General features: G+C 36.0%; 2 protein-coding genes across 2 annotated transcripts; one reads left to right on the forward strand and one right to left on the reverse strand.

The window, feature by feature from the left end:
- Positions 1-547: 547 nt before the first annotated feature.
- LOC128682991 (polycomb group protein Psc-like) lies at positions 548-11,675 on the forward strand. Its single transcript, XM_053768143.1, has 10 exons — positions 548-4,050; positions 4,308-4,326; positions 5,023-5,085; positions 5,823-5,991; positions 6,468-6,549; positions 6,834-7,005; positions 7,174-7,340; positions 7,880-8,175; positions 8,785-9,103; positions 9,632-11,675. Exons 1-10 carry the CDS (start codon positions 785-787, stop codon positions 9,852-9,854), a joined length of 4,776 nt encoding a protein of 1,591 aa, XP_053624118.1. The 5' UTR covers positions 548-784; the 3' UTR covers positions 9,855-11,675.
- LOC128682815 (uncharacterized protein) lies at positions 11,614-20,411 on the reverse strand. The gene is made up of 5 exons (XM_053767740.1): positions 20,241-20,411; positions 18,806-18,908; positions 15,465-15,625; positions 12,768-13,007; positions 11,614-12,143 (listed from the first exon to the last, which is right to left on the reverse strand). The coding sequence occupies exons 1-5, from the start codon at positions 20,394-20,396 to the stop codon at positions 11,985-11,987; spliced, it is 819 nt and encodes a 272-aa protein (XP_053623715.1). The 5' UTR covers positions 20,397-20,411; the 3' UTR covers positions 11,614-11,984.
- Positions 20,412-24,137: the final 3,726 nt, after the last annotated feature.

Raw genomic sequence — 24,137 nt, forward strand, 5'->3', positions numbered from 1 at the left:
AACTTCAGAAACTCGCGGAAGAACTTTAGAAGAACATTATGAACCTAAAAATTCCCCAAATACAAAGTCGCTAAAGAGTAATCTGGATATGATATATATATACAAAAATCATAGATTTAGAAAGGGCCCCGCGTGCGGGCGAAAAACCGTGCGCTAGTATCACGGAATTCCGTATCTGAAAACGTCATCAGACAGGAATCATGATTCAAAAACCGAACATGGCAAGAGACCCGCATGCGAAATTGCACAGTGTGTGGGGCTCAATTGGCTACCAACATTAATAAAGAATGAAAAAACATGCAACCTTGATTTGATTTGACTGACAGACAGCAAACAAGGAGAAACATCTGTTTCTTCGCGCCAAAACTGCATTACATTGCTGTTTATTTGTGATTTTCGTCAAGTTATCTAATTGGCAGGTTAAGGATAAGTAAATAAAGGTAAGCAAAATGTTTGGAACATAGTAAATTCATTTAGACGCGTACATTTTTGTCAAAAATACCATAAATAACTAAAATTAAATGCACAAGAATTTTCAGTGTTACCAACATTCAGAATCTGAAGGTATTTCTTCTCGCGATTTCGTTTATGTGGAAATGTATTATTGATTTTCGTCGATTCCGATATCAAAATGTACAATTGAATCTTTTAAATGTAATGTAAAAAGCTGCTGTGATGTTGTTTTCGTGAACTGTGCTGACCCAATCATCGCTGTCTAAACAGCATCGTGTTTGCTATTTCTTTGCTGATTCGAAGTGACGCTGCTGGATATGCTGTTATAAAAATGGTTACGTCTAATAAATTACCTGACAAAAAGGTCGTAAGAATGTCTGAACAAAAAAATAATGCTGTAGTTCCTCAAAGAACTCTATTAGGTGAAGTGAATGAACACATAACATGCCCACTATGTCGGGGTTATTATATAGACGCTACAACCATTGTGGAATGTCTGCACTCGTTTTGTCGAAGTTGTATCATAAAACATTTGCAAATCAAAAGTTACTGTCCAGTTTGTGAAATGATGATTAATTCTGCTAAACCTAACATCAAATTAGATAAAGCACTTCAGGACATTGTTTACAAATTGGTACCTGGTCTCTTTCAAAGAGAAATGGACAGAAGACAACAATTTTATGCATCAAGGCCTGGGCCAGCTGCTTCAGCTACACCAGAGCAGAGAGGTGAAGATACTGAAAGAATTATATTTAGCCCTGAGGATGTTATATCTTTTTCCTTGGAGTTTGCCGACGTAACTGATACTGATAGTATTTCAAGTAAGTCTTCAGACAGTAGTGAACCTCAAAATGCTTCTTCTATCACAAGAAGATACTTGCAGTGCCCTGCAGTTGTTAATATCAGCCATTTAAAGAAGTTTCTCAGTATGAAATTTGATATAGATAGTTCTCAGTTTGCCATTGACATTTTGTATAAGAGAGTACCACTCCCAGATTATTATACTTTAATGGACATTGCTTACATATATAATTGGAAAAGAAATGAGCCCATGCGTTTCTTCTACCAAATAATTGATTATGTCGCAATTCGAAACAGATTGTTTGACATAAACCGCAAAGAAACTCATTTTGGAGACAGAAAATCCAGTCCAACATCTACTGAGGATACAAATGTTAGCAGTCCAGCTCCGAACTTGAATGATCAGGGTTCAGAAGCATCATCTGGGACTGACAGCCCTATGCCAGAAGATAGTCATTCTAACCAAGCTGATGAGATATCAAAGAAAAATTCTGAGAAAATTCACAGTAAAGATACACAAGAAAAAAATAGTATACCAACATCTAAGAAAAATGATGATGATGAAGAAAAGTCACAATTTCTTAATTCTTTTGAACTCACAGCAAAAAACAGTGCTAACTTGAAATCTCCTGTCAAACAAAATTCTAATGATGATAGTAGCAGCAATATTTCTATTTTGACAGGCAAATCTAATTCCCCTAAATCAGAAGATTCTTTAAAAAGAAAATTTCAAATGCCTCCTAACACACCTGAAATGAAGAAATTGAAAATTGAAATAGAGAAAACCAAAATACCTGTAACTAAGAACATTTCTTTGATTAACACAAATCCAAGCAATAAATCGACAGATACTTCTATTAAACCCAATAACATGGAAAGTGTACCTAAAAACAGTGGAACTAATCAAGCCAGTAATTCTCTGACTTCTGCTCCTCTCAAAGAGGAAAATAAAGATGTAAAACAACCTGTTCCACCTACTAAACACAGTTCCGATACATCAAGCATGAAAAGAGCTAATCCAGGCACTAACACTATTTCTTCACCTAAACGTAAACCAATTGACAGTTCAATGATAACACCTCCATCTGGTCCTAAAACAGTATCCCCACTGAAAATTCAAGTTCCAAAAGCTGAAGCTCAATCAGCATGTAAAAAAATAGCTGATGCACCAGCAGTCAAAAAGATGCCAGATTTAAAACCTAGTAATATGGGTTCTCTATCTTTTCCTACTAAACAGCCTATTAACAAAGTAAGAATGGATTTATTAGCAAACAATAGTGACATAGATAGAAGTAAAATACTCCCTCAAGTCAAATCACCTTTAGGACCACCAGGTGCTATTCCAGGTTCTGGTGATCCTTTGAAATCCCTCTTTGATTCATGCAAAATTAACATACCATCTTCATTGTCAATCACATTAACTGATCAAAAATTAGAGGCCCGTAACTCTAGTGACCCAGGAACTACTGATCCCAAAAAGATTGTTGGGAATAAAAATCTTGTTGCATCTAATAATAATAGTAATATACATAAAGTCCCTTGTTCCCAAGTTCCTAACTATATACAAATATTGAAATTACCTGATAGTGACCCAAAAAAAGTAACTAAATCTGAAGGAAGTTCCGATCCAAAACTAAATCCTCCAAATAAAATTGAAATTAATGCTGCCCAGCCTAAACCAGGCAAATCTTCTGATGTGTCAGCAAAGGGACCAATACCAAATCTTAAACCTATTTCTGATACTAAATTAGCAAAACAAAGTGGGAACTTTTCGTCTCCTATCACCTTTCAACAAACATTTGAACAGCAGCTGCAGTCTCTGCAATCAGATAAAAAATCTAAATTGCCGAAAAACAAACCACAGGTCCCAAAATTAGTGCCAGCTACACCTAAAGCTCTAAGTGCTGCTAATAAACCAAACAATCCCAACAATAAGCCAAGCCCTAGTAGTACATCAACACCAGAAACTAAAACTGGTTCAGCTTTGGACTTGTCAACAACTAATACCATGCCAAGTCAGTTAGGACAACAGCCTTTTGATAAAGCGTTTGAAACCATGCAGTCAATAGCAAACTTGGCAAAAAAGCAAAATTTGCAATCAAAAGGTTTGGGTGTAATGTCTCAAACTAATGCCTTTTCTGCTATGACTAACAGACCATTGACTTCAGGTGTTAGTCCATTAAGAATACCATCTACCACTAATATCAACCAAGTTAAATCTGACAAGGCTCTTCCCAATTCACCTCATACAAATAATGCCCATTCAAGACAAGAAATAGCCTCTAAGAATAATACAACTAAACCCATAAATAATGTCACTACTTCTGTTGCATCACCAGCTTTTGTAGGTTCCTCCCATAATTCCCCAAATACACAACCATCACCTAGACAAACGAGATCCCCGAGCTCATCTCCAAAGTTAGTTATTGCTGAAGAAAAACAAGTATCTAATTCTTTAACAGATCAACAAACAGGAACACAACCTAATCAACTATTAAACACCCAGCTACCAATCATGAGTATGCCAAAAAGTGAAGTTTCTAAATCATCACCGGGACCATCAAAACCAGGACTGAAACCTGTGAAACCATTGACACCTGTAAGCAAAATACCAGCAGTCAGGCCTCCTCAAACCCCAAACATTAAACAGAGTCCAATGTTGAACAATTCTGAATATCATGCTTTACTAAGGCATCAATTTGAAATGAATTGGCTTAAAGTTCAAAGACAGTATGATATGTATAAAAATTCCTTAAATCCTCCTCCTCAAGGAGATTTCAACAAAGATAAGCAATAGTATATGCTTTATTTTAGTACACAAGTACCCAGTGAGAGAGGATCAATCAAATTGAGAATATGCGCAGCAATATCACTTGACAAGTTATAATGATAGTGCTAGAATAAATACTTCTAGCACTATCAAAAATTCTTTTTATGTACTTATAATGATTTTAGGAACTTCATCAAACTCTTGTTTTTTTTTGTAGCTCTAGGAATTAATTATGCTTTAATTTTGTAGTTTGGTTATCAAACTTTGATACAATGGTTTGTAGCTTCATGAAAATGAACTTGGTAATTAATTTGTTAAGAATACCTAATTAAAATTATTTTTATGTTGCAATTAAAATTAATATCATACATACAATACACCAATAAAGAACCCGTATGTTATGCAAGTCATTTGCAAATGCTTGGCATGGGTATGCAAATAGTATAGTTTATATATGTGCAGTATTGCAGTTGATCCTTTACATGTACCTTCTAATTTACACCATCATCAGCTTAATATTTCTGCAGTTATTTTTGTATCTATGAATACTCTTATACACTAGAATCACAGGCATAGTAAAAAAAACAACTTTTACTCTATTTTATATCCGTTTGGGAATGTAAATAAATTATAATTACTATATGATAATAATGAACTACCTATGTAACACCGACGATGATTGAGTATTTTTGTATCAAATTTGTTAAACTTTGAAATAATTAGGTTTTATTATGTGATATTATGTATTTCGAAATTATTGATACAATTTTGCATATTATATTATTTATGTAAATGTCAATGTGATTATTTATTGTTTTAAAATTGCGTACGTAGGTACTTTTTAATTTTTCTTCGTAATATAAGAGCGTGTGTTGTTTAATCATAGTTATTATGTTAAGTACATTTAAGTACCATAATTAAGTTCATAAAGTTTGTCTATCAACAAATAAAACAAATTTTAACAAATTCTGGTTTGATTGCCGATTCATCCAAAATAGTGTGCTAGTGTTATTTCCTGCTTGACGTCGACCTTCTTGGGTAATGCAGTTGTTATCGTTAAGGTTTCAATTCGGTTATTTAATCGTAGTTATTTTTAGTAGCTTTTGAACGCGACTTCCACCACGTTATATTCCCTCCCAAAAAAAGAAGAATCACTTTTCAGCCATTCTTATGTAAATACTGTTCTGCAGGACGGGCAAAATTCGATTTAAATTACCGAATCGAATTACCGTTTCCAATTACGTTCCCCATCTTGGTTCTCGCTACGTACCCCATCTCATTCAAGATTTTACCCATGAGTACTCAATCCTCCCAGTTTTATTCCCAAAAACAAGGGAAGATTTAATTCTATATTTAATTTTTGGGCCTTTATTAAAAAAATTGAGTCATGAATGTAGATATAGTAGGTATTTTGGACACTTTGATTTTCTTGGGATTTCTTTAAGGAATTCGCGCTGGTGTGCAGCTAGATAGCGATCTAGCTGCACACCAGCGCGACCATCACATTTTTATCAATTTCCTTTAATTTTTAGCAAATAATAATTTAGTAAAATCTTATATATTATCTGAAAGTATTTTATTACTTTTCCATTACACAATGTACTTTGTCATAGTTGGCTTAACCGAAAATTATGGCTACCAAAAGTCAACTGTGACCAGTGTATGTAAATTTTAAAATAACTCCATTTTTACTACTAATAAAATTAAATGTTTTCTTTTGTCAATAAATTATGTTTTTGTTAAGTACTTACGACTTATTAAGTTTGAATTATGAGTATAAAAAATCTTATATTTACAGATGTCTGTGGTGCAAACTTCTATTCCCTTTAAACTGCGTAAAAGAGTTAATATTGTGTCCAAAAAGTCGAATATAGAAAATGAAGATATTATCAACAAGGGATTAACTAGTCAAAGACACTTAAAAAGAAGTAATACTGTAGACAATTCATTCAATGACTCTGACACAGGTAAGTGCCTCCCTAAAAATGAAAAAATACTTAGTACATAACATTCATAAGACTATAATTTTAAAAAATAGCATTTTTAGCACAATCAATTAGGGATAAGCCATCCTGGCTTATGTAAAACTCTTAACAGACAACGCACAGCCGAAACGCTCCCGGTCTAGGTCCTGTAGAGATGTGTGAAAAGGTAACATAGGTATATATATATATATATATATATATATATATATATATATATATATATATATATATATATATATATATATACAATTAAATAAACTACTGGGCGTAGAAAGCTATAATTTGGTGTGTAAGTTGTAGTGGAGCACTAAGAAGGGATTTCCTGAAATTCCCACGGGAAATTTTTACTCACATACGAAGTTGTCGGCAAATCTAGTAGATATATATAATTATATTTTATATACTCAAATCGAAACATTGGGAAATTTAATTCCACTGTATCACTGTTTTGTTTACAGATGACGTCTCTCCTACTAAAATTCCAAAAGGAACAATCCCAGTCATACCTAATAGTGACGAAGATAAAAATATATGCCTTGAGTAAGTTTGTTGTGTTGTTATTATTTTCCATCAACGCCCTGGCATAATGAGGCTGGGCCACTCTTAATTTAATAACCTACTCTTTATATTTTAGTCGTTTCTTAATTGAAAAGGTAAAAACTTATGGAATCTTTTTTTTGGACTTTCTTCCCACTGCTGAAAACCTCCCCTAACTTCCTCCACCCATTCCTATCCTTTGTGTTCTCTTGCCATTCTTTGTCGAGTTTTTATTATTAATGCTTATTTTTGTATATATTATAAATTGTGTACATAAAATGTTACAGATCTCCAAATGAAATTGCAAAGCCTTTGACAAGTCGAGAAAAAGAAATAGAGTGGTTGGAAAACTTCTTAGACGAGCATTTAGAGACAGAAAAATCCGGCTCCCTTTATATCTCTGGACAGCCAGGGACTGGAAAAACAGCTAGTTTAACATATATATTGAAGTTAAAAAAGGTAATTTATCACCTACATTACTGAAATGTTGGTGTAGTAATGTACTGACATTGGCTGTGAATTTCGTTACAAAAAGAACTGCCAAATTCAGGTTTCGTGCGTATATTGAAGTAAACTGAAATCTCGAACTGACAGTGGTCGATATCTAAAAATACATTTTTGTTTCAGTTTCGCGAGTCTTATAAGCAAGTCTACGTGAACTGTACCATGATGAAGTCTGCGACCAGCATCTACAACAGAATCTGCAAAGAACTACAGTTGAAGACAGCTGGCTCAACAGAGAAAGCTTGTCTAAAAGCGATTGAAAGTTATTTACAAAAGAAACACAAGATGACGTAAGTGGCTAGCGAATACCTATAAAACGTTATCACTCAATATTATCATTTTTAAGATGAAATAGAAAAAATATTTTAATCTGATATGACTTTTAGACTACCATCTAGCTAACGTTAGATTTATACACAACGACAATTTTGATTTGACGTTATCTGATAAGGTAACATATTTTAAATTCCTCAGCTGAAAGTTACAGGTAATATGAAGGTAAAGTTTACGAGATGTCCTATAACATTAGAGAAGGAATGGAGAAAATACCAAAATAAATATATGGGCAAATCAATCACACAGATTGAGGTGGTCTCAAAGTAACTTCGAGACTTGTGCAATGAGATACTAACTCAACTGCTCAACGATGCTTTATAACAAATGTGTATAATTAAAACATCCAACTGAAAATAGCTATTGATAGGTGATAAGGTTGACTGGATGTGATCTATCCATGGGTTAAATCCGCCGTTGCGGGTGTTTTTCTGTTTCTTGTGTCTGTTTTCTTATGAAAGTTATTTCAAACAAACAAAAAATATATTTTTTCCAGCCTGCTGGTTCTAGACGAAATCGACCAGCTGGACAGCAAGCGGCAGTCGGTGCTGTACACGATATTCGAGTGGGCGAGCGTGGCCAGGTCGGGGCTGGTTCTGGTGGGCGTGGCCAACGCGCTGGACCTCACCGAGCGCTCGCTGCCGCGGCTGCAGGCCCGCTGCTGTCTGCGCCCCGTCACGCTGCACTTTCCGCCCTACACCAAGGAACAGATCGTCAATATCTTCACCGCTGTACTCGCGGACGAGGACAAGTCTAAACTGTTTTCGCCTGTGGCTTTGCAGATGTTGGCGGGTATGTTTAAGCTTTGAAAGTTGTTTTATTTAAATCGCTTACAAAGACTAAACGACACTAGAAAAGGAAGCAGAATATGCCTTCAAGATTAATATGTATAATCTTTATACAAAATTTCCACACAATATTGTTTTCAAAATATAAATAAATATAAATATATTAGGACAAATCACACAGATTGAGCTAGCCCCAAAGTAAGTTCGAGACTTGTGTTATGGGATACTAACTCAACGATACTATATTTTATAACAAATACATATATAGATAAACGTCCAAGACCCGGGCCAATCAGAAAAAGATCATTTTCCATCATGAACCGACTGGGGATTGAACCCGGGACCTCTCAGTTCAGAGTCAAGCACTTTACCACTGCGCCACCGAGGTCGTCAACTTAAAAATAAACTTTAAAAGGTTAACAGCGATAAATTCTAAAGTAGGTGAAAGCTGGTAACATTTATGAGCCACTTTGCCGACGAGTACCATTAAAATGATAATAAAGTTATCACTCCGTCATTTACATAAAAACCGCTTAATTTTTTTTAAAATCTAAGACAGTTAAGTTAGAACAGAGTTTATGAAACTATAATGCATTTTTTTTCATCTTTATAGCTAAAATTGCTTCCGTATCGGGTGACATGAGACGCGCCCTGGACATCGGAAGACGAGTGATCGAACTTGCTAAACGCAGTAAGTTCTCAGAGAATCAATCGGTGGACTGTATGATGAGGGACAGCACCGTCACAGTGGAGCTGAAGCAAGTTCTGGAAGTCCTGAACGACGTCTACGGCGGCTCGAGGAACATAGACACTGACGTCGAGGAAGGATTGCCGATGCAGCAGAAATTGATTCTGTGTAGTCTTATGTTAATGTTGACCAAAGGAAAGAACAAAGATGTTGCGATGGGGAAATTTTACGATGTGTATAGAAGGTGAGTGTTAAAATTAAAATTATTTTTTTGCAAATGCTGCGAATTTCTCGAGTGAATTCACAATTACTTTTAGTTCCGATGGCGGGAAAGTTGAAGAAGTAGTTTTACGATTGATTGCAATTATATTATTTCATTAAAATCCTTACAAAAGTTGAAAGCGTAACTTCAACCAACGGCCAAAATGTACATTTGTGACTAGCAACACTATCTTATTATTATCCGTTTTATTTATTAGACAAAACTAAAAAAGAGTTACCTACTATAAATAATCAAGATAATTAATTACTAATAAATTACTTGTGTAGATTGTTATCAATTTTTGAAATTGTTAAAAATGTAATGGTGGCGCTAGTGTGCATATTGGTCTAGTCCTCATAGGTTACAAATGTGTAGAGAAAAAATTATAGACTTATTTGATACTGAGAATACCCTCAGATGACAAAGATGTTTATGATTTTTTTCAAATAAACATTCTAACTCATTTGGGAGCGCAAGCCCGTCGTTTAATTTTCGATATGTTCGTGTCAGAGTGGCGTCGGGACGCAACATCCAGCCGCTGGAGCTGAGCGAGGCGCTGAGCGCGTGCGCGCTGCTGGAGGCGCGCGGGGCGGTGAGCGTGGCGGGGCGCGGCGCGGCGCGCGGCCGCAAGCTGCGCCTGCGCTGGGACGCCGCAGACCTCGCCGCCGCGCTGCGCGACAAGCCGCTGCTCGCCGCCATCCTCAGCGACACCGCCGCGTTAACACATCATTAAGTTGCAAGTTTTCCCGTCCATCGTCTTATCAGGTAGGACGAATATGTTTCTCTCCAATTTGAAAAAATGTCGTCGCTGCAGTCAACAATTTTATGAACAGATTAATTAAGACCTCCAAACATATATATCAGCTTAATTCCCTACGTGTGTTATAAAATTATATTATTTGGCCGATTTATTTTGTTTTAAGTAATTTTTTGACGTGTTAAGTACTATACGAATGATGTCTCGTATAACAAATATGCTAAGATGATTAAAGAATTTTAAATGGAAAGGGCACCAGTACACTCTATCAAAGCGTGTGTGATACCCCTGGTGTTGCAGGCGTCCACAGGCTGTGATAACCACTTACTGTGGAGCACCTGACTATTTGCCTGCTTGATAGTATCAAAAATAAAACCACCGCTACGGGAACCGTTACATAGAGTGCTATACAGGGTAATTTGATATTTCACTGTATATTGCTTAGCTTTCCTTGCGATTTTTAAAAGTTGGCAGTAGACTTAACCATAAGTAAATTGTCAAAGTAATTGAGATAAAAATATATTTAGTTGGCCAATTGTGCCGCCATATTGTGCTGCGACCGAACTATCGCACGAAGAATATTATCACGAAAAAGACCATACTCCATTTGCATGAAAATAGGTCGAGGTATTACGACATGTGTAGTCTACACAGGAAAACGAACATTCATTTTTTTATATAAATCGGTGACTACAACTATACGATATTTATATTATGGATCGGATAATTTTCCACCTGTAATCAAATACGTGTATTAATATACACGTATTGTACGCACTATACTACACTAGTTGAGCCATTTTTAGAATGATAATAATATTACCTACCTATTGTGTTTTGTAAATTTTAATATTTATCTAAATACAGTAGACAATGTACTGTAGTGTACTGCCTAGTAGTAAAAGCAGTACATTATGTTAAAATACGACACGCAGATCGATTACGATCGCGCAGATTTGATCACTTGACTTCATAAAGTATTAGCTCTACTAATGTTAATTGATTGAGATAGTGAAATGCTAGTTAGTAGTAGTAGCACTGGTCACTTTTTACTAACATTTGATTTTATTTGCTAAAATTACTTATATTTTGTAACCTTTTCCCAAGAGTCGATTTTCTGTCTGTACTTTAGTTTTATTAGTTCTAATTATGCAATGGATCATAGATTTGGCTTCCATGCCATGTAGAATACGACGTAGTTATTATCAAATTGGTTATTTAGTGTATTATCGCAAGGATTGGATATTGAATTTTGTTCTGTTAGTTGGTATATAATTCACTGCCTTATTAGGATTAATGCCACGTTGTTGCTAGCCACTAAGAATATTGTATTTTTATAAGTTTTTTAGGTAGTTGTAGTAACAAACAAGCCAAATTGTTTATTTTACTATTGGTTTTAAGTATTTAACTATGTATTAATTCGGCATTGATCTTTATTATGATCAGTGTTTATGTTGAATGAATGTTGATTATAAAGACTGACATTAGTTATTATTTAGAACACCTTTTTTTACAATTTATGACATAAGTACAAAATTGAAAATTTTACTAATCACCTACATCGAATGTTGTTTTTTTTCTTAATTACCTTTGTAAAGGCGATAAACTTGTTGAAACTTAAAAATTAGTAAACATTTTAATTTTGTACAGTTTTAATTTTGTATGTCTTCTTATTAGATATTATTTGGTATGGACTGTGTTTATTATGAGATTAAAGGTTAATAAAATTACCAAATAGTATTTTGATTTTATTCTACTACTTACAGTTAATCTTATTCTGTGCAAAACAGAACTTTTTACAAAACAATTTAATACATTGCAAAATACTAGGTATTTTGATAGATGATGACTGACCATAAAATGTGACAGCAGAATAATTTACAAAAGATACCTAGATGATGATTTGGCGAAATAATTTTCTTATTCTACATTAATACTCGTTACTGTCACAGTGTTTAAGAAATAATTATTATCACTAAATCGAGATACCTAAGTATCTTCAAGTGTATATTGTTAAATTAATAAATAACTTAAATATAGATAGCCACTTGGTTTTGTACAATGTCAGCCATCTAAAATACTAGAAGGCGAGAGAGGTGGAGGGTTTCATAGACGCAGGTTGGGGTTGCGCGAGCGCACGAAGTTGAGCAGCTCGTCGCTGTCCTCGCAGACAAACGGCTTCACGTGGTGACACGCCACGTCGTGCCACTTGATGCCGTCGTTGTAGAAGTTGTTCAGGATGGACAGGCACGACTCGTCATTACCCTGCAAAAATATTACGTTGATAAACTCCATCATTCATAGTAATAAGTAAATGACGCAATGTCGCAATTCTTCTATGCTAATAAGGAGTGACATTTTTACGAGACAACCGATGAAGTCGAAAACAAAGATTTCTAAGAACACGCTCTGTTAAAAGATAAACAACTTTCGAGTTTATGGCGTAATACTTCGGTAAATGCGTCAAAATTTGCCGTGACTTCACTTTCTATTAGCGAAATGGTAATGGTTATTCAATTTTTAGAATGTGTTAAGTACACGCATGACGAGGCTTTTGACAATAATCGGTCAAGTATTTATTTGATAGTCTTGTACTTAATTTATAAAAGAAAGTTCTGTACGAACTTTATGAACACGAATCGACTACTTTCGGATATTGTTGTCGTAAAATAATAATTTATCGGTTCAATAAGTTTTTAGCTCTTTATTTCTCGCGGGAGATCTTCCATGCCGTTCACCGGAAAGTTTTGTTATATCCATTCTTGGTTAGGTATTTGGTAAGTGGCTCGATTCTGGCAGAAAAACTGCAACAGACTTAATTTGCCATCAACACAAAAAGAAGAAGAATGAAAATATTTAAAAATGTATGACTAATATGTATGTCAATACTTGTGCAGCTTCACGATTGTCAGGCTGAGGTTGTCCGAAGCCGCCAGTGTAGGACCAGTCTCCGGTGTTGCGCTGCGTGGTGGGCCCGATCTTGGCGCCGGAGCCGGACCAGAACCAGCCGTTCACGTTGGGCGGTTGCAGGTCGGGCCGGTCGCAGCCTGCGAAGTTGCACTTGCGTCCGGACGTCCAAATGTATCTGACATTGCCCCGAGCGATCCTCTGCTTTATGAATTCATTCTCCTGTGAAATAATAACATATACTTGTAAGTCTTTGTTCTAGTATGACCAACTTGTCTACGTGCGGCTAAGCGCACACGAAATATTGCCTTTTTTACTAGATTCAACTTTAATGTGTTCCAATCGGCAATCGCTTGATATAAATGCGGGTCAGTATCGCTACGTCGCATTCCGAGATTTACCGTTTGTGTCAGTTATGTGTGCTATCATTATGTTGATCCGATTTTCTACTCTCGAGGCCCAGTAAGAAAATGTGATACATGCCTATGGAGTACGGCTTACCTTTGCCATACAAGGAAAAAGGAAGTAACGAGGAGGTTTCTCACGGTCTCGGTCGACGACTCCAGAATAATAAGATTATAATCATTGCCAAAGCAACTTTAAGTAGTTAGAATACCGTTTGCTTCAGATATTTTTAAGAATTATTTATGCTTTGCTTTGGCTATAATGGACCACTAAACCTAATTTGTTGATTTTTGAATTACCTACTCTTTCTAACGATCTATGCTATGGTAGCCTAAGCAAACATTAGCTGCGAATTATTATTCGCAGGCATGAAGCACGGAACTCCACGTCCGTGATTAACGGCGCGTCCGGTAGAGCAGCCGGGCACTGGCGCAGGCGCACAGCTCAAGTGGCAGTACAGCTGCAAGAATGTGTGCCGCGTGCCACTTGTCCGGCCCCGGCATCCACGGCCGTTGCACCCCTTTCACGCGACGTCTTCTTTGCTCTACAAACCGACGAATCGATTCAATCGGCCTATTCTGATAAATATGGATGTCTGTCATTATACTGTATTCGTTTTACTTGGATCAACACGGCATACCGGATCTTTAAGCTTTTATTAGATTGCTAAACAACGGTAGGTCTATACATACCGCATAGACTTACCGTAAAGACATGATAAAGACATCTTTAAGTAAACAATGGAGGCGTGGCGTTCGTTGACATCTTGCAACTGTGACGGGAAGCGTTTAGAGAAATGTTGCGTATTTTCCGCTCCTCGTAAGTATACTTCCCCAGTGAATGTTATTATCTAGTTGTCATCATCCAATTTGAGGAAGTTATTAGAATAACGAAGGTTTTTTCACGTTACTACAATGAATGAATAGGAACATGTTTAGTACTTCCTAATTAGTAGAGATGAAAATTACCAGGAATATTTCCTGATCCAAAGAAAGTTTTCAAATAAAATGTTTTACTTATAATTCATGTACATGGCTTCCCAAACACGGTAGTTTTATTTTATTATTGTATTATTATATTGTCTGTAGCTTTTTTATTGACCGAGCGAGGGAAGTGAGCGAGGTCTAACATTCTACTTGGGGCAAAAATTCATTTTTCGTATGTATGTTTGTAACTCGATAACTTTCGAACCGTTGGTCCGATTTTGATGAAATTTAAAGGGTGTGTAGGATATGTCAATAGAATTTTTAAGTTCGTGGGGCAGCAAAATCGGTTCAGTAATTTTTGAAATATTCACAATTTTGTAAAAAAATATTGTGTTCGCGAGGTCTAAGTTCGCGGCGAACAACTAGTGTTACTAAAACAAATAAGTATAAAAACAAGTTTTTGTTATTACATTGAAAAATAGCCTTCATTGATTGTAAACAAATTAAACTATTTTTATCATAGTTTTTCAACTGTTTACTCAAAAATTGCTGTAACTTTGGAATTTTTCGCGAATATTTCTCAAAACATTCCTGGAATCTTTCAAAGTATTTCGAAAAACAATGAACTTCCCTCGTGAATGTTGCCGATCATGAGTGCAATTAATCCTGACTGTCTTACGATCCACAAATATTACTTATGTCAATATCTACTGTAGAAACTACAAGGAAGAAATATTATGTTACTACCGAATCCTACTAAAATAATTTCCATCATTTATTACGCTGTATTAAAAATAATAGGCCACTTATGTAGTTCTTTATTGTCGGAATATAACAATGAAAATTGTATGGTCTATACTACACTGCTGAATATTCATGATATGATTTTAATGTGAGCACGGACTTCTACTTAATTGCTTGTGAATCCCGACAACGAGCACAATAAACGCTTTGTACTTACGAAATACGCTAGAAAAAATTGCGAAACAAAATTATTTGCTACTTGGAAAGTGAACGCATCTTGATCACGACTGACCCTGTGTCGTGATTTATCTGACGATTGCGGAGATAAATTACAGCATCTTCTGGAACACATGATTATTCGCTAACTCAAGGTCTCCTCGTTGGTACACTGTGTTTTCTAGAAATTATAATAACACGGCGAACTTGTGGTTTTCTGGGTATACTAGTAAAAATGTCATATTTTCATGCAAGTACGACCTAAAAGATGGTAAAACCGTGTAAGTACATTAAGTTACAATTTTTTACTATGTTATCTGTTTAGCCGATAATCTTCCAAACAGAAACTAAATATTTGGAGGTCCAAGTAATGAACTGAATAGTTTACCTGTGGTGTTTCCAGCGAGACGGCGTCCATGCAGTGGCGCCGGCAGATGTTCCTGGCGTCGAGCCAGTCCACCTCCAGGTTCCGTGTGGGGGTGTGCTCCCAACTGAAGAAGTATGAGTGGAGCACCCCACGGGCGTCGCGGTATGTCGAGTGACGGACTCCTGGGTAGAACAAAGGTTTTCATTAATACTAGTTAGATACCTGCTCATTTATCGGATAATATTATGTTCTTCAGATATGGAGGAGCCGTATAAAAACATTCTTTATACTTCCCTTTTTTGCTTTCTTCTGGGAATAAAATGATTACGGCAACAAAAAATAAAGTCGTGTCGTATAATTGAACCCACAAATTCTATCGAAAATAACTAGGTTAACACATTATGTAAGTTTGAAATTTCTATTGAAATGTTGAAAATTCATATTAAAAATTACAAGTTTAGAATCTGGAAGTTGAAATTCTGTATTGTGCATATCCTTCCTCATGAATGCTATCGTAAATTGAATGATTTTCACAAGCTTGCTGTTATTTAGTTGCACATTTAGGATGTTAGGCTTTCTTGTCGAAAGACAAAAGGCGTGCTCCCAATTGGTTGCTACATAGGTATGTTGTTGGTATGTATGGATAAGCTATACAAAAACATTGTTGCCTATTTACTTTTGTGACGACATATCTAAGTGGTCATGTTACGAAATCTTTAAGTATTTAGTATCTGAACGTCTTGTCGGTTGAGGCTTTACACAACTCTAGATTCATTCTCAGGGGTATTGAGCGATACTATTCAAAACGATCTCAGCGATAAAACATCTTTAATTTCGCAATTCTACCCGTCATCATAACAATTTGATGCAGCAACCTCTGCAACTTGAGACCTTGAATTTTTGAAGACTTTCAACATTAGTGAAATACGCGTGTAATGAAACGCTAACAAATTATTATCAGCGAGCTAACTGCTCGCAAGACTCGCACACAATATGTCAATCAGACACTATTGACATCGTAATAAAGCTCTCGCCTTAATGTGAGGCATTATCGTTAACGCCCGTGAAATCGCTGGTAATGGAAACAACTCCGTCGTCAGGTCATTCATTGAAGCGTCTCTTTCGTAATACGAAAGTGGATTTATTTTACTATGCAACTTTAATAATTGTATACCTACTACGCTACGCCACGTATTCTGTATCTACGTTCAATTCGACCATGCATCGCTATTCGCTAATATTCATCAAAAATAATTTAGTACCGGAACTATTTACTAAATCTTCTGCAAAATATGACTTTTACATTTGACACATTATGTAATAAGTTTGTTGTGTCTGGATACGAATAGTTTTGTAATTCTCATTATATGTCTATTCCATTCGATCTTAAGTAACCCATCGCTGTCTGGCTGGTATAATTAAATTATATAACTTAATGCTATATAAAACTGTGCATGTCTCGAACGAAAGGTCTAACTGAACTCTAGGTTGCCATCAAGAAAGCAAAAGGTGGGAACGTGAGATTGTATCGGCACATCTCGATTCCGCGGAGAAAGTCACTGCAAAATATTTGCTGTTCGACGTTTCGTCATATTTTGTTTAATGCAAAGTTATGCATAAGTGTATTCAAGATGCAAATTTTGTGTCAAATTTTCGACAAGTGATTTTTCTAAATAAAGTTAAAAATCTTTTTTCAGTGCAGATGTATTTTGTAATGAGCATATAAACGATCTTTGTTGTATTGTGTAGAGAGTACCGGGTCTGAATAGATCGATTGCATTGTGCGAAGAGCACGCTCCCACATGACATCGTTCTCCGTCACCGATGTGTGCCGCGCCCGCAGCCTGGCGGGCGCGAGATTGCGAAACATTTCATTATTTCCCACAGCGACTAATTCATGAGAACATCTTCAATTTCTTGTTGTCATTAACAAGTGTTTTTCATTTTTTTGTGTTTATTTTGGATAAGGTTGTAGATACCTTGAAATTATGTCTCAATGTCTTCTGACAAACTTCGAGTAAATAGACACTGTTAATACTACCCATCTGTGTCTTCAAAAGGGTAAACCAATTAAACTGCAAGGTTAACCACCTATACTAGCTGCAAGCTACAAACAAACATGTATGTAGTCTATATAAATTCTAGTCACGATGACTTTGCCATTGAAGATGTCTTAGAAAGAGCAATCGTCAACTACTTATATATAAATCTCTCTGGTCTCAGCCCCCTGGTTGATGGCATTCCTATATACTGCTAATGCTACATTAAGCAATTATCGGCAATCAATAATTTGCAAGATTTCCTGTCAACAGACAATATCATCATACTCTTGCGAGTATGTACATTGTGGATTTTCTTTATGGGATTATGTATTTTACTAGCTAATTTAGTTTTGCCTGTTCTGTCTGTAATCAAATCTTGCGAGAAAAATTTCACCTACTTCCATTTGTCATATAGTACCCAGGTTCGGCTCTCAACGAGGGTACCTACTTCTTAACGGTCTGCATTGAACATGTTTTGTAAGGTGTTCAATAGAACAAGATATTTCTGATGACACTAAAAAAACTCGTGTCGAAAATGACATTATAAAAAAAAAACTTATTTCTATGAATGCTTTGTATTTAATCCAAAAGGTGTCATAAATAGTGTTATTTCATATTATTTCTGAAACTTTCAAAAAATATGTAAGGCGTGGAGCAAAATCATTCTAAAGACAAAACTAACATAAGATGACGACGTGAGATTTGAATGAGCACACCTTCACAAATTGCTATCCGGAATTTCCGGTGATGGTGCGAGAATGTGCCTAAACATCTCGTCCGTGATAAAAAGCTAGTTGTTATGTCAGTAGTCTTTGTTATACTTTGTCATTTTTCTTTTTTAGACTATAGTCGCTTAACTCCAAAGGTAGAGCCTATTTCACTGCATTTTCTGTTATAATATCATATTGTAATCTAACACATAAATCTGCTTAAAGCTATTTACCAGTTAGTCCTATCCAACAGCAATACTTATGAAACACAATATTTATCTGTTCGATATGTTATATATAAGTAGGCTATCACTATCAGACACTTTGGAAGCGACGAAACAGGCCCTATATATTAATTATCTATTATACATAGGGCCTGTTTCTAGATTACTAGCTACGCCCCGGAGATTCGCTTTCGCTCTCGTGGAAAACAATCAATTCAGTAATTTTGCGTGAAAGATTAACAAACATACATTCATATACACATTGACACAAACTTCTACATTTATAATATTAGATATTAGTAGGATTTTTGTTTAACATGTGTTGCAGCAGACCAATAACTTGTTTATTTATCTATCTGTATTGAATCTAGATGTTGGATACATACTGTTAGCGCAACTCCTGGGGTCGGGCAGAGCGAGGCGGCGCTGCGCGTCGACCACGCACAGCACGGCGAGCACCGCAGCTGCCAGGCAGGTGTGCCGGCTCATCTGTCCACAAATACATTATGTGTTACTATCCTATTGCATATTGCTATTTAGTTTTGATAAGATCAAACTGGCAAATTCAAATCATTTATTCAGAAATTAGACCTTCACAGGCAGGCAAGTTTTATACAGCAATTTGTCAAAAAGCTGATCACTGCTGAGAAGTAAGAAAATTTAAATATACTTAATGTTAGTCCCTATCACGCCATAAGGGCTTATAAATTATTGTGTCTTACATATATTTTTCTAATAGTTTATCAAAGTTCAAATACATGGCCAAAAAGTATACAAAACACGTTATGATTGTGTGAGTACTGATAAAAAAATATGAAACACGATTAGCAAACAAAATATATGAGAATCGAGCCGGGGGAACTGTCTCCCTGCATGGTAGAGACTGAAATTGACATTACAATAAATGTTTACTTTGCCTCATGATATATAATTTGCCGGTACTGATGTAGAAAAATGTAGATTTTTTCAACATTTCGATCAAAAATTGATGCCCGCGCTCCTAGATGTATTTTATTGTAGTTTATATCTACACTACGCGGTCATCAGGTGAAGTCGGGTGCCCGTATTCCGAGTTCGCTTTCTTTTATGCAGACCACGACGTCCCGAGGACAATCGATACGTGAGATGAATTTATTTTGTTGTATTTGTGAAAGCAAAACACGGCTCTGTGACCTCCTTGCTGGTTTAACCGTTTGTGTGAAAAGCTGCACTGTACGAGAAATCGCTGATTTGACACGCATTTTATGGTGACGGAAAGTTGCGTTGCTGTTCCATGCATCATCTCGTATACGTAATAATTTGCTAAGAAAAATGTTTTAAGGTATGTTGCCTTTAATTGAATCTTAAAGATGGGTGAACCGGCACCGCAATAAGTCGGAATATTTTTTTTACAAAATTTGCTAACATAAAAACAATTGCTATTTATTACAAGCTGCAATCTCTATATACCTATTTACACTCGTTAATATTATTTAATTTATAAATGTACATTTATTTAGATTTTTTGCTTCCTTAGAAAGGAATAGCAGGAGAAAAATAGTTATTTCAGACAATAAATGATTTACTCTAGGCAGATATTTTTAAAACTATATTTTTATATAAAAAGGAAAAATTTGGCAAAATTTCAAAAAATAAATGCCTAAAATAATTTCATAAATTTTCACTTTCATATTTCAAAAAAAGAACCGGTAAACTATCACAGTCTTGCGAAGTTTATAGACCTGGAACTGAAAATAACACAACACGGCGAACATTCAGAAGTTATCCTAAATTCACAGTTTCCGCAGGTTTGATTCACTGCAGGAATGAGGTGTGGCGTACCTCTGGTAGTTCTGTGAAGATGGGTGCGATGCGAGCGAGCGGTCGCGATTGCGTGCGGCTGAGGTGGCGGGACGAGACGCGGGTGCGGTGCGCGGCGGCGTCGGAGGGACTGGCGCAGCCGCAGGTCTCCTCTCTAATTAAGACTCCGGCATTCATTCACTTTCACTTCCAATACGAGAGAAGCCCGCCCGCTCCACCACACCTCTACACCATACGTTACCCGAAGACCTTCTGGAGGTCGCAGCCGGATACAATGCTCACCGAATTTACATAACTGTGTATATCATCCATAAATTGGACAATAATCACGCGAATGAAGCCGTGGGCAAAGCTAGTCATCCATAAAATGTACAATAGAGGATGTAACCGTACCCATAATAGCAGATTGAGTTTTTGTTAGTATATGTTTTTTTTTTAACGCGATACAGAGATACTTATAAGTATACCTACTTACAATGTACTTGTACTTGCTACTAAATTAGTAGCAAGTGTGACTAAATTTTAAAATAATTAGTCAACATAGAACACATACTAAACAAAAATCAATCTTTTTGTTTGGTCCTGTCCTGCCTGTCACTTTTACTTCGTTCGTAGTAAGTAACTCGTGTACTTCTTCAATATCGAGTTAGTACAACTAGCAGCACCGGATCTACGAAAAAGGAGAACGCGGGACCTTTTAAGACGCAGCAAGGAGTGGAAAGCGCCATCCTAGTCGGTACCATCCGCCACCCAGGTGACAGGCTCGAATGGGGCAGGTGGGATAAAGGATAATAACCTCGATAACATTTGTTAGTATACGAACTAACGAACTGACATACTTGTGTAATGCCATCTCCACACTGTCGCCGAACTCAGACAGGAATGCGTGAAAATGCCGACGCGAATGCGTGAAAATTGCGCAATTTGTATGATAGCTTTTGTTTATCGCAATAAAAACCAGCATTGTATATCGAATTCACAAATGTTTGGTAATGAGTGCACGCGGTATCATACGCATCATACGTACGATAATGATTTTCACAACACATTTAAAATCGACAAGTGTGTCGCGATGGACGCGTGAAAAACATTGAATAACACTAGTGCGGTGAAAAGTCCAGAAATTACAAATTACCTGGCCTTTACAGTCACTTTTTCACGTCAAATTTTAAATTATATAGTAAGTACTTCTCTAAAAGTTTCCGAACGACCACTGCAGATAAGAAACTTTAAAATTAAATAGAAAAAATATTTGATTAAGAATCATTAATTAAGTTGGTTCGTGAAGTAAGAATGTAATATAAATATTTAAACTTCTGACACGACATGAATGCAAATTGCAATTTGACCACGGAATAGCTCGTTGAGTATTGGATGTTTCAAAACCCGCCGTAAACCTAAATCCGGTCGGAAATAATCCTTGAGCGGGAGAATGTACAGTACATAGAAACATTTCAAAAATTGATGATCACGTGAACTCTTGTGCCGCTGTGGTTACAAGCTTACAAGATCAGGAGCACAATATAATAGAATAAATATTATTACGCCGCACCTAATTGGTATCTTTGCCTTAGCTTTGGATAGCTAACTAGCTAGGTGCTTTTGGTGCAACACCTATTATTTTACAACTACTTACTTATATTTTTCAATCTATTCCGTATTATTTTTACTTTGAAATTTGTGTGACGTCACCTCGTCCGCCCGCGACTCGTGTGAATTTGAAAGAAACATGATTTTCATACAAATTACAATCATTTGAGGGGTTAATTTATGAAAAAAAAAGTGGCCTGTTTTTGAACGGGGGTCTTTAACTACATGCATACAAAATTTCATCAAAAACGGTCCAGCGGTTTAGCCGTGAAAGCGGAACAGACAGACATTCGCATTTATAATATTAGTATGGATAGTATGAGATTATAATAACGATACTGAAATAATATTTAATTTATTGAACATTTCTGCACTGGGTGCAAAGTACCAAGGCTATTTCGCAATGCACTCATCCAGAATGAGCTAACACACAATTACTGGCTCAATGTACACCTTGTTTAGATATCTACATTGAGGCCAAGGGTAACGTATTCTGTTGTTAATAAGTTGTATATGTTTTATAATAGATATACATATAACGCTACCAAAATGTGATTTTCGAAGCAGAATAAATAAATGCAAATCGGAGTCGAACAATAAGAGTTCAGTACCATTAGGCTTCTGTGACAGACGGGCCGACAAATAGACAGACAAATATATTAAAGCATATGCTATATACTTAGATATAGGCTTTCGTATCAAAACGGTAAAACGAGATTTCCAGTATCTGTATTCACTCCAACACTCCGAAGGCTTAGTGGAAATGGTGGGTCCCTGTTTGGTGTAGGTATTACCCTAAAAGGTTCGAATCATTGTGATAAAAGTTCCCTATATACGTACGTCAAATGACGACCTCGGTAGCGCAGTGGTAAAGTGCTTGCCCCTGAACCGAGAGGTCGCGGGTTCGATCCCCGGTCGGGTCATGATGGAAAATGATCTTTTTCCGATTGGCCCCGGTCTTGGATGTTTATCTATTTATGTATTTGTTATAAAATATAATATCGTTGAGTTAGTATCCCATAACACAAGTCTCGAATTGGGGCTAGCTTAATCTATGTGATTTGTCCTAATATATTTTTATATTTACGTACATACCACAGAGCCGCATGGTCGTATGAAATGTTATCCCACTATAAAAGCTAAGTACTTGGTGTCAGTCAAGGCCAAAAATATTTATATAAATATATACATACAGGGTTACTGGTATCTAACGCATAACCTTCGCATACTAAAGGCGCATAGAGACTAACATCTTTTATTCTGCGACTTTTGTCTAAACGTAATATATACAAAAATTTTCCTTTTTTATTAGTTTTAATGTCGTTTCTATAAAACGTTAACTCTATGTTCGATTCCGCTACATAACGCTACTGTACTGATGTGTGTTACATGGCTATTACCTACTTACATAGAGTTAAGATGTGTAGAATCGCAAATTAGATTATATTTTATTTTTATTGAAAAAAAAAAACTATGAATCACGAAAAGTCGTAGAAAAAAAGTTACTTGTTTCGATGTACCAAGTAGTCTTTAGGAGGTTTTGCATTTGAACCAATAACAAATAATATACAAAAAAATGATACATCCCTGATCTGTGGACTTCGCCTTTACAAGACCAGTTCCGGTAGCTACAAGTCCCGCCCTAATCCAGATGAGCCAATTCCCGGTATTAAACTAAGTATTTCTTTTGAAATTATAAAGTTTCTAGTCTAAAATTTGCATATTATTTCTTTCTTTTTCGTTTGAGCTATATGTCACGTTAAATCATGAAAGTAATAACTAGTTTAAAACCACTTCAAAACCATTGAATTAGTAGGTACTCGTTAGCACCTGTTATGTTAAAACACAAATATATAATTATATAAATAATAATTATAAATATAAATAATATAATGCAGTAGTTCGAGACCAATCAAAAATTAATCTTTGTAATTTTTTAAACGCGTTGATGTCTTTTGTTAGGACAAGTTGTTTGCAGTTTAGTCGTATTTTATTTCCTTTGTTGGTCTCGTGACATTGAATTATTATTAACTAACTTAAGCTCGCGATAGAAGGAAGAGAAGCCCTAGGCACAGCAGTGGCCCGCGCTCTCGATTTTGGCGATTTTGGCGTTTAACTTAAGTATAGTTCATTTAACTCATTGATCGGTGATGGGAATATATGGGTGAACAAAATCGTATTATTATAAGCTCCTTTATGCTTGGGGAAGGCACGTTAAGCTAAGTAATTGGTCCCGGTAACTTTTGCAAGGAGCCGGGTAGCATAGGTCATATCCACCACGCACGGACTCAGGCAATCTCCTATATGTATAACCCCTACCCCAAAAGC

This window comes from Plodia interpunctella, chromosome 1 (assembly GCF_027563975.2).
Source record: "Plodia interpunctella isolate USDA-ARS_2022_Savannah chromosome 1, ilPloInte3.2, whole genome shotgun sequence".
Classification (NCBI taxonomy): Eukaryota; Metazoa; Arthropoda; class Insecta; order Lepidoptera; family Pyralidae; genus Plodia; species Plodia interpunctella.

Coding starts and splice junctions, on each gene's coding strand:
- LOC128682991 (XM_053768143.1), top strand. CDS start 785: ATGGTTACGTCTAATAAATTACCTGACAAAAAGGTCGTAAGAATGTCT. Junction 5,086..5,822: donor ATGCAGTTGTTATCGTTAAG/GTTTCAATTCGG, acceptor TTATATTTACAG/ATGTCTGTGGTGCAAACTTC. Junction 6,550..6,833: donor GATAAAAATATATGCCTTGA/GTAAGTTTGTTG, acceptor AAAATGTTACAG/ATCTCCAAATGAAATTGCAA.
- LOC128682815 (XM_053767740.1), bottom strand. CDS start 20,396: ATGAATGCCGGAGTCTTAATTAGAGAGGAGACCTGCGGCTGCGCCAGT. Junction 13,008..15,464: donor TCTCGCTGGAAACACCACAG/GTAAACTATTCA, acceptor ATTATTTCACAG/GAGAATGAATTCATAAAGCA. Junction 12,144..12,767: donor ACAATCGTGAAGCTGCACAA/GTATTGACATAC, acceptor ATATTTTTGCAG/GGTAATGACGAGTCGTGCCT.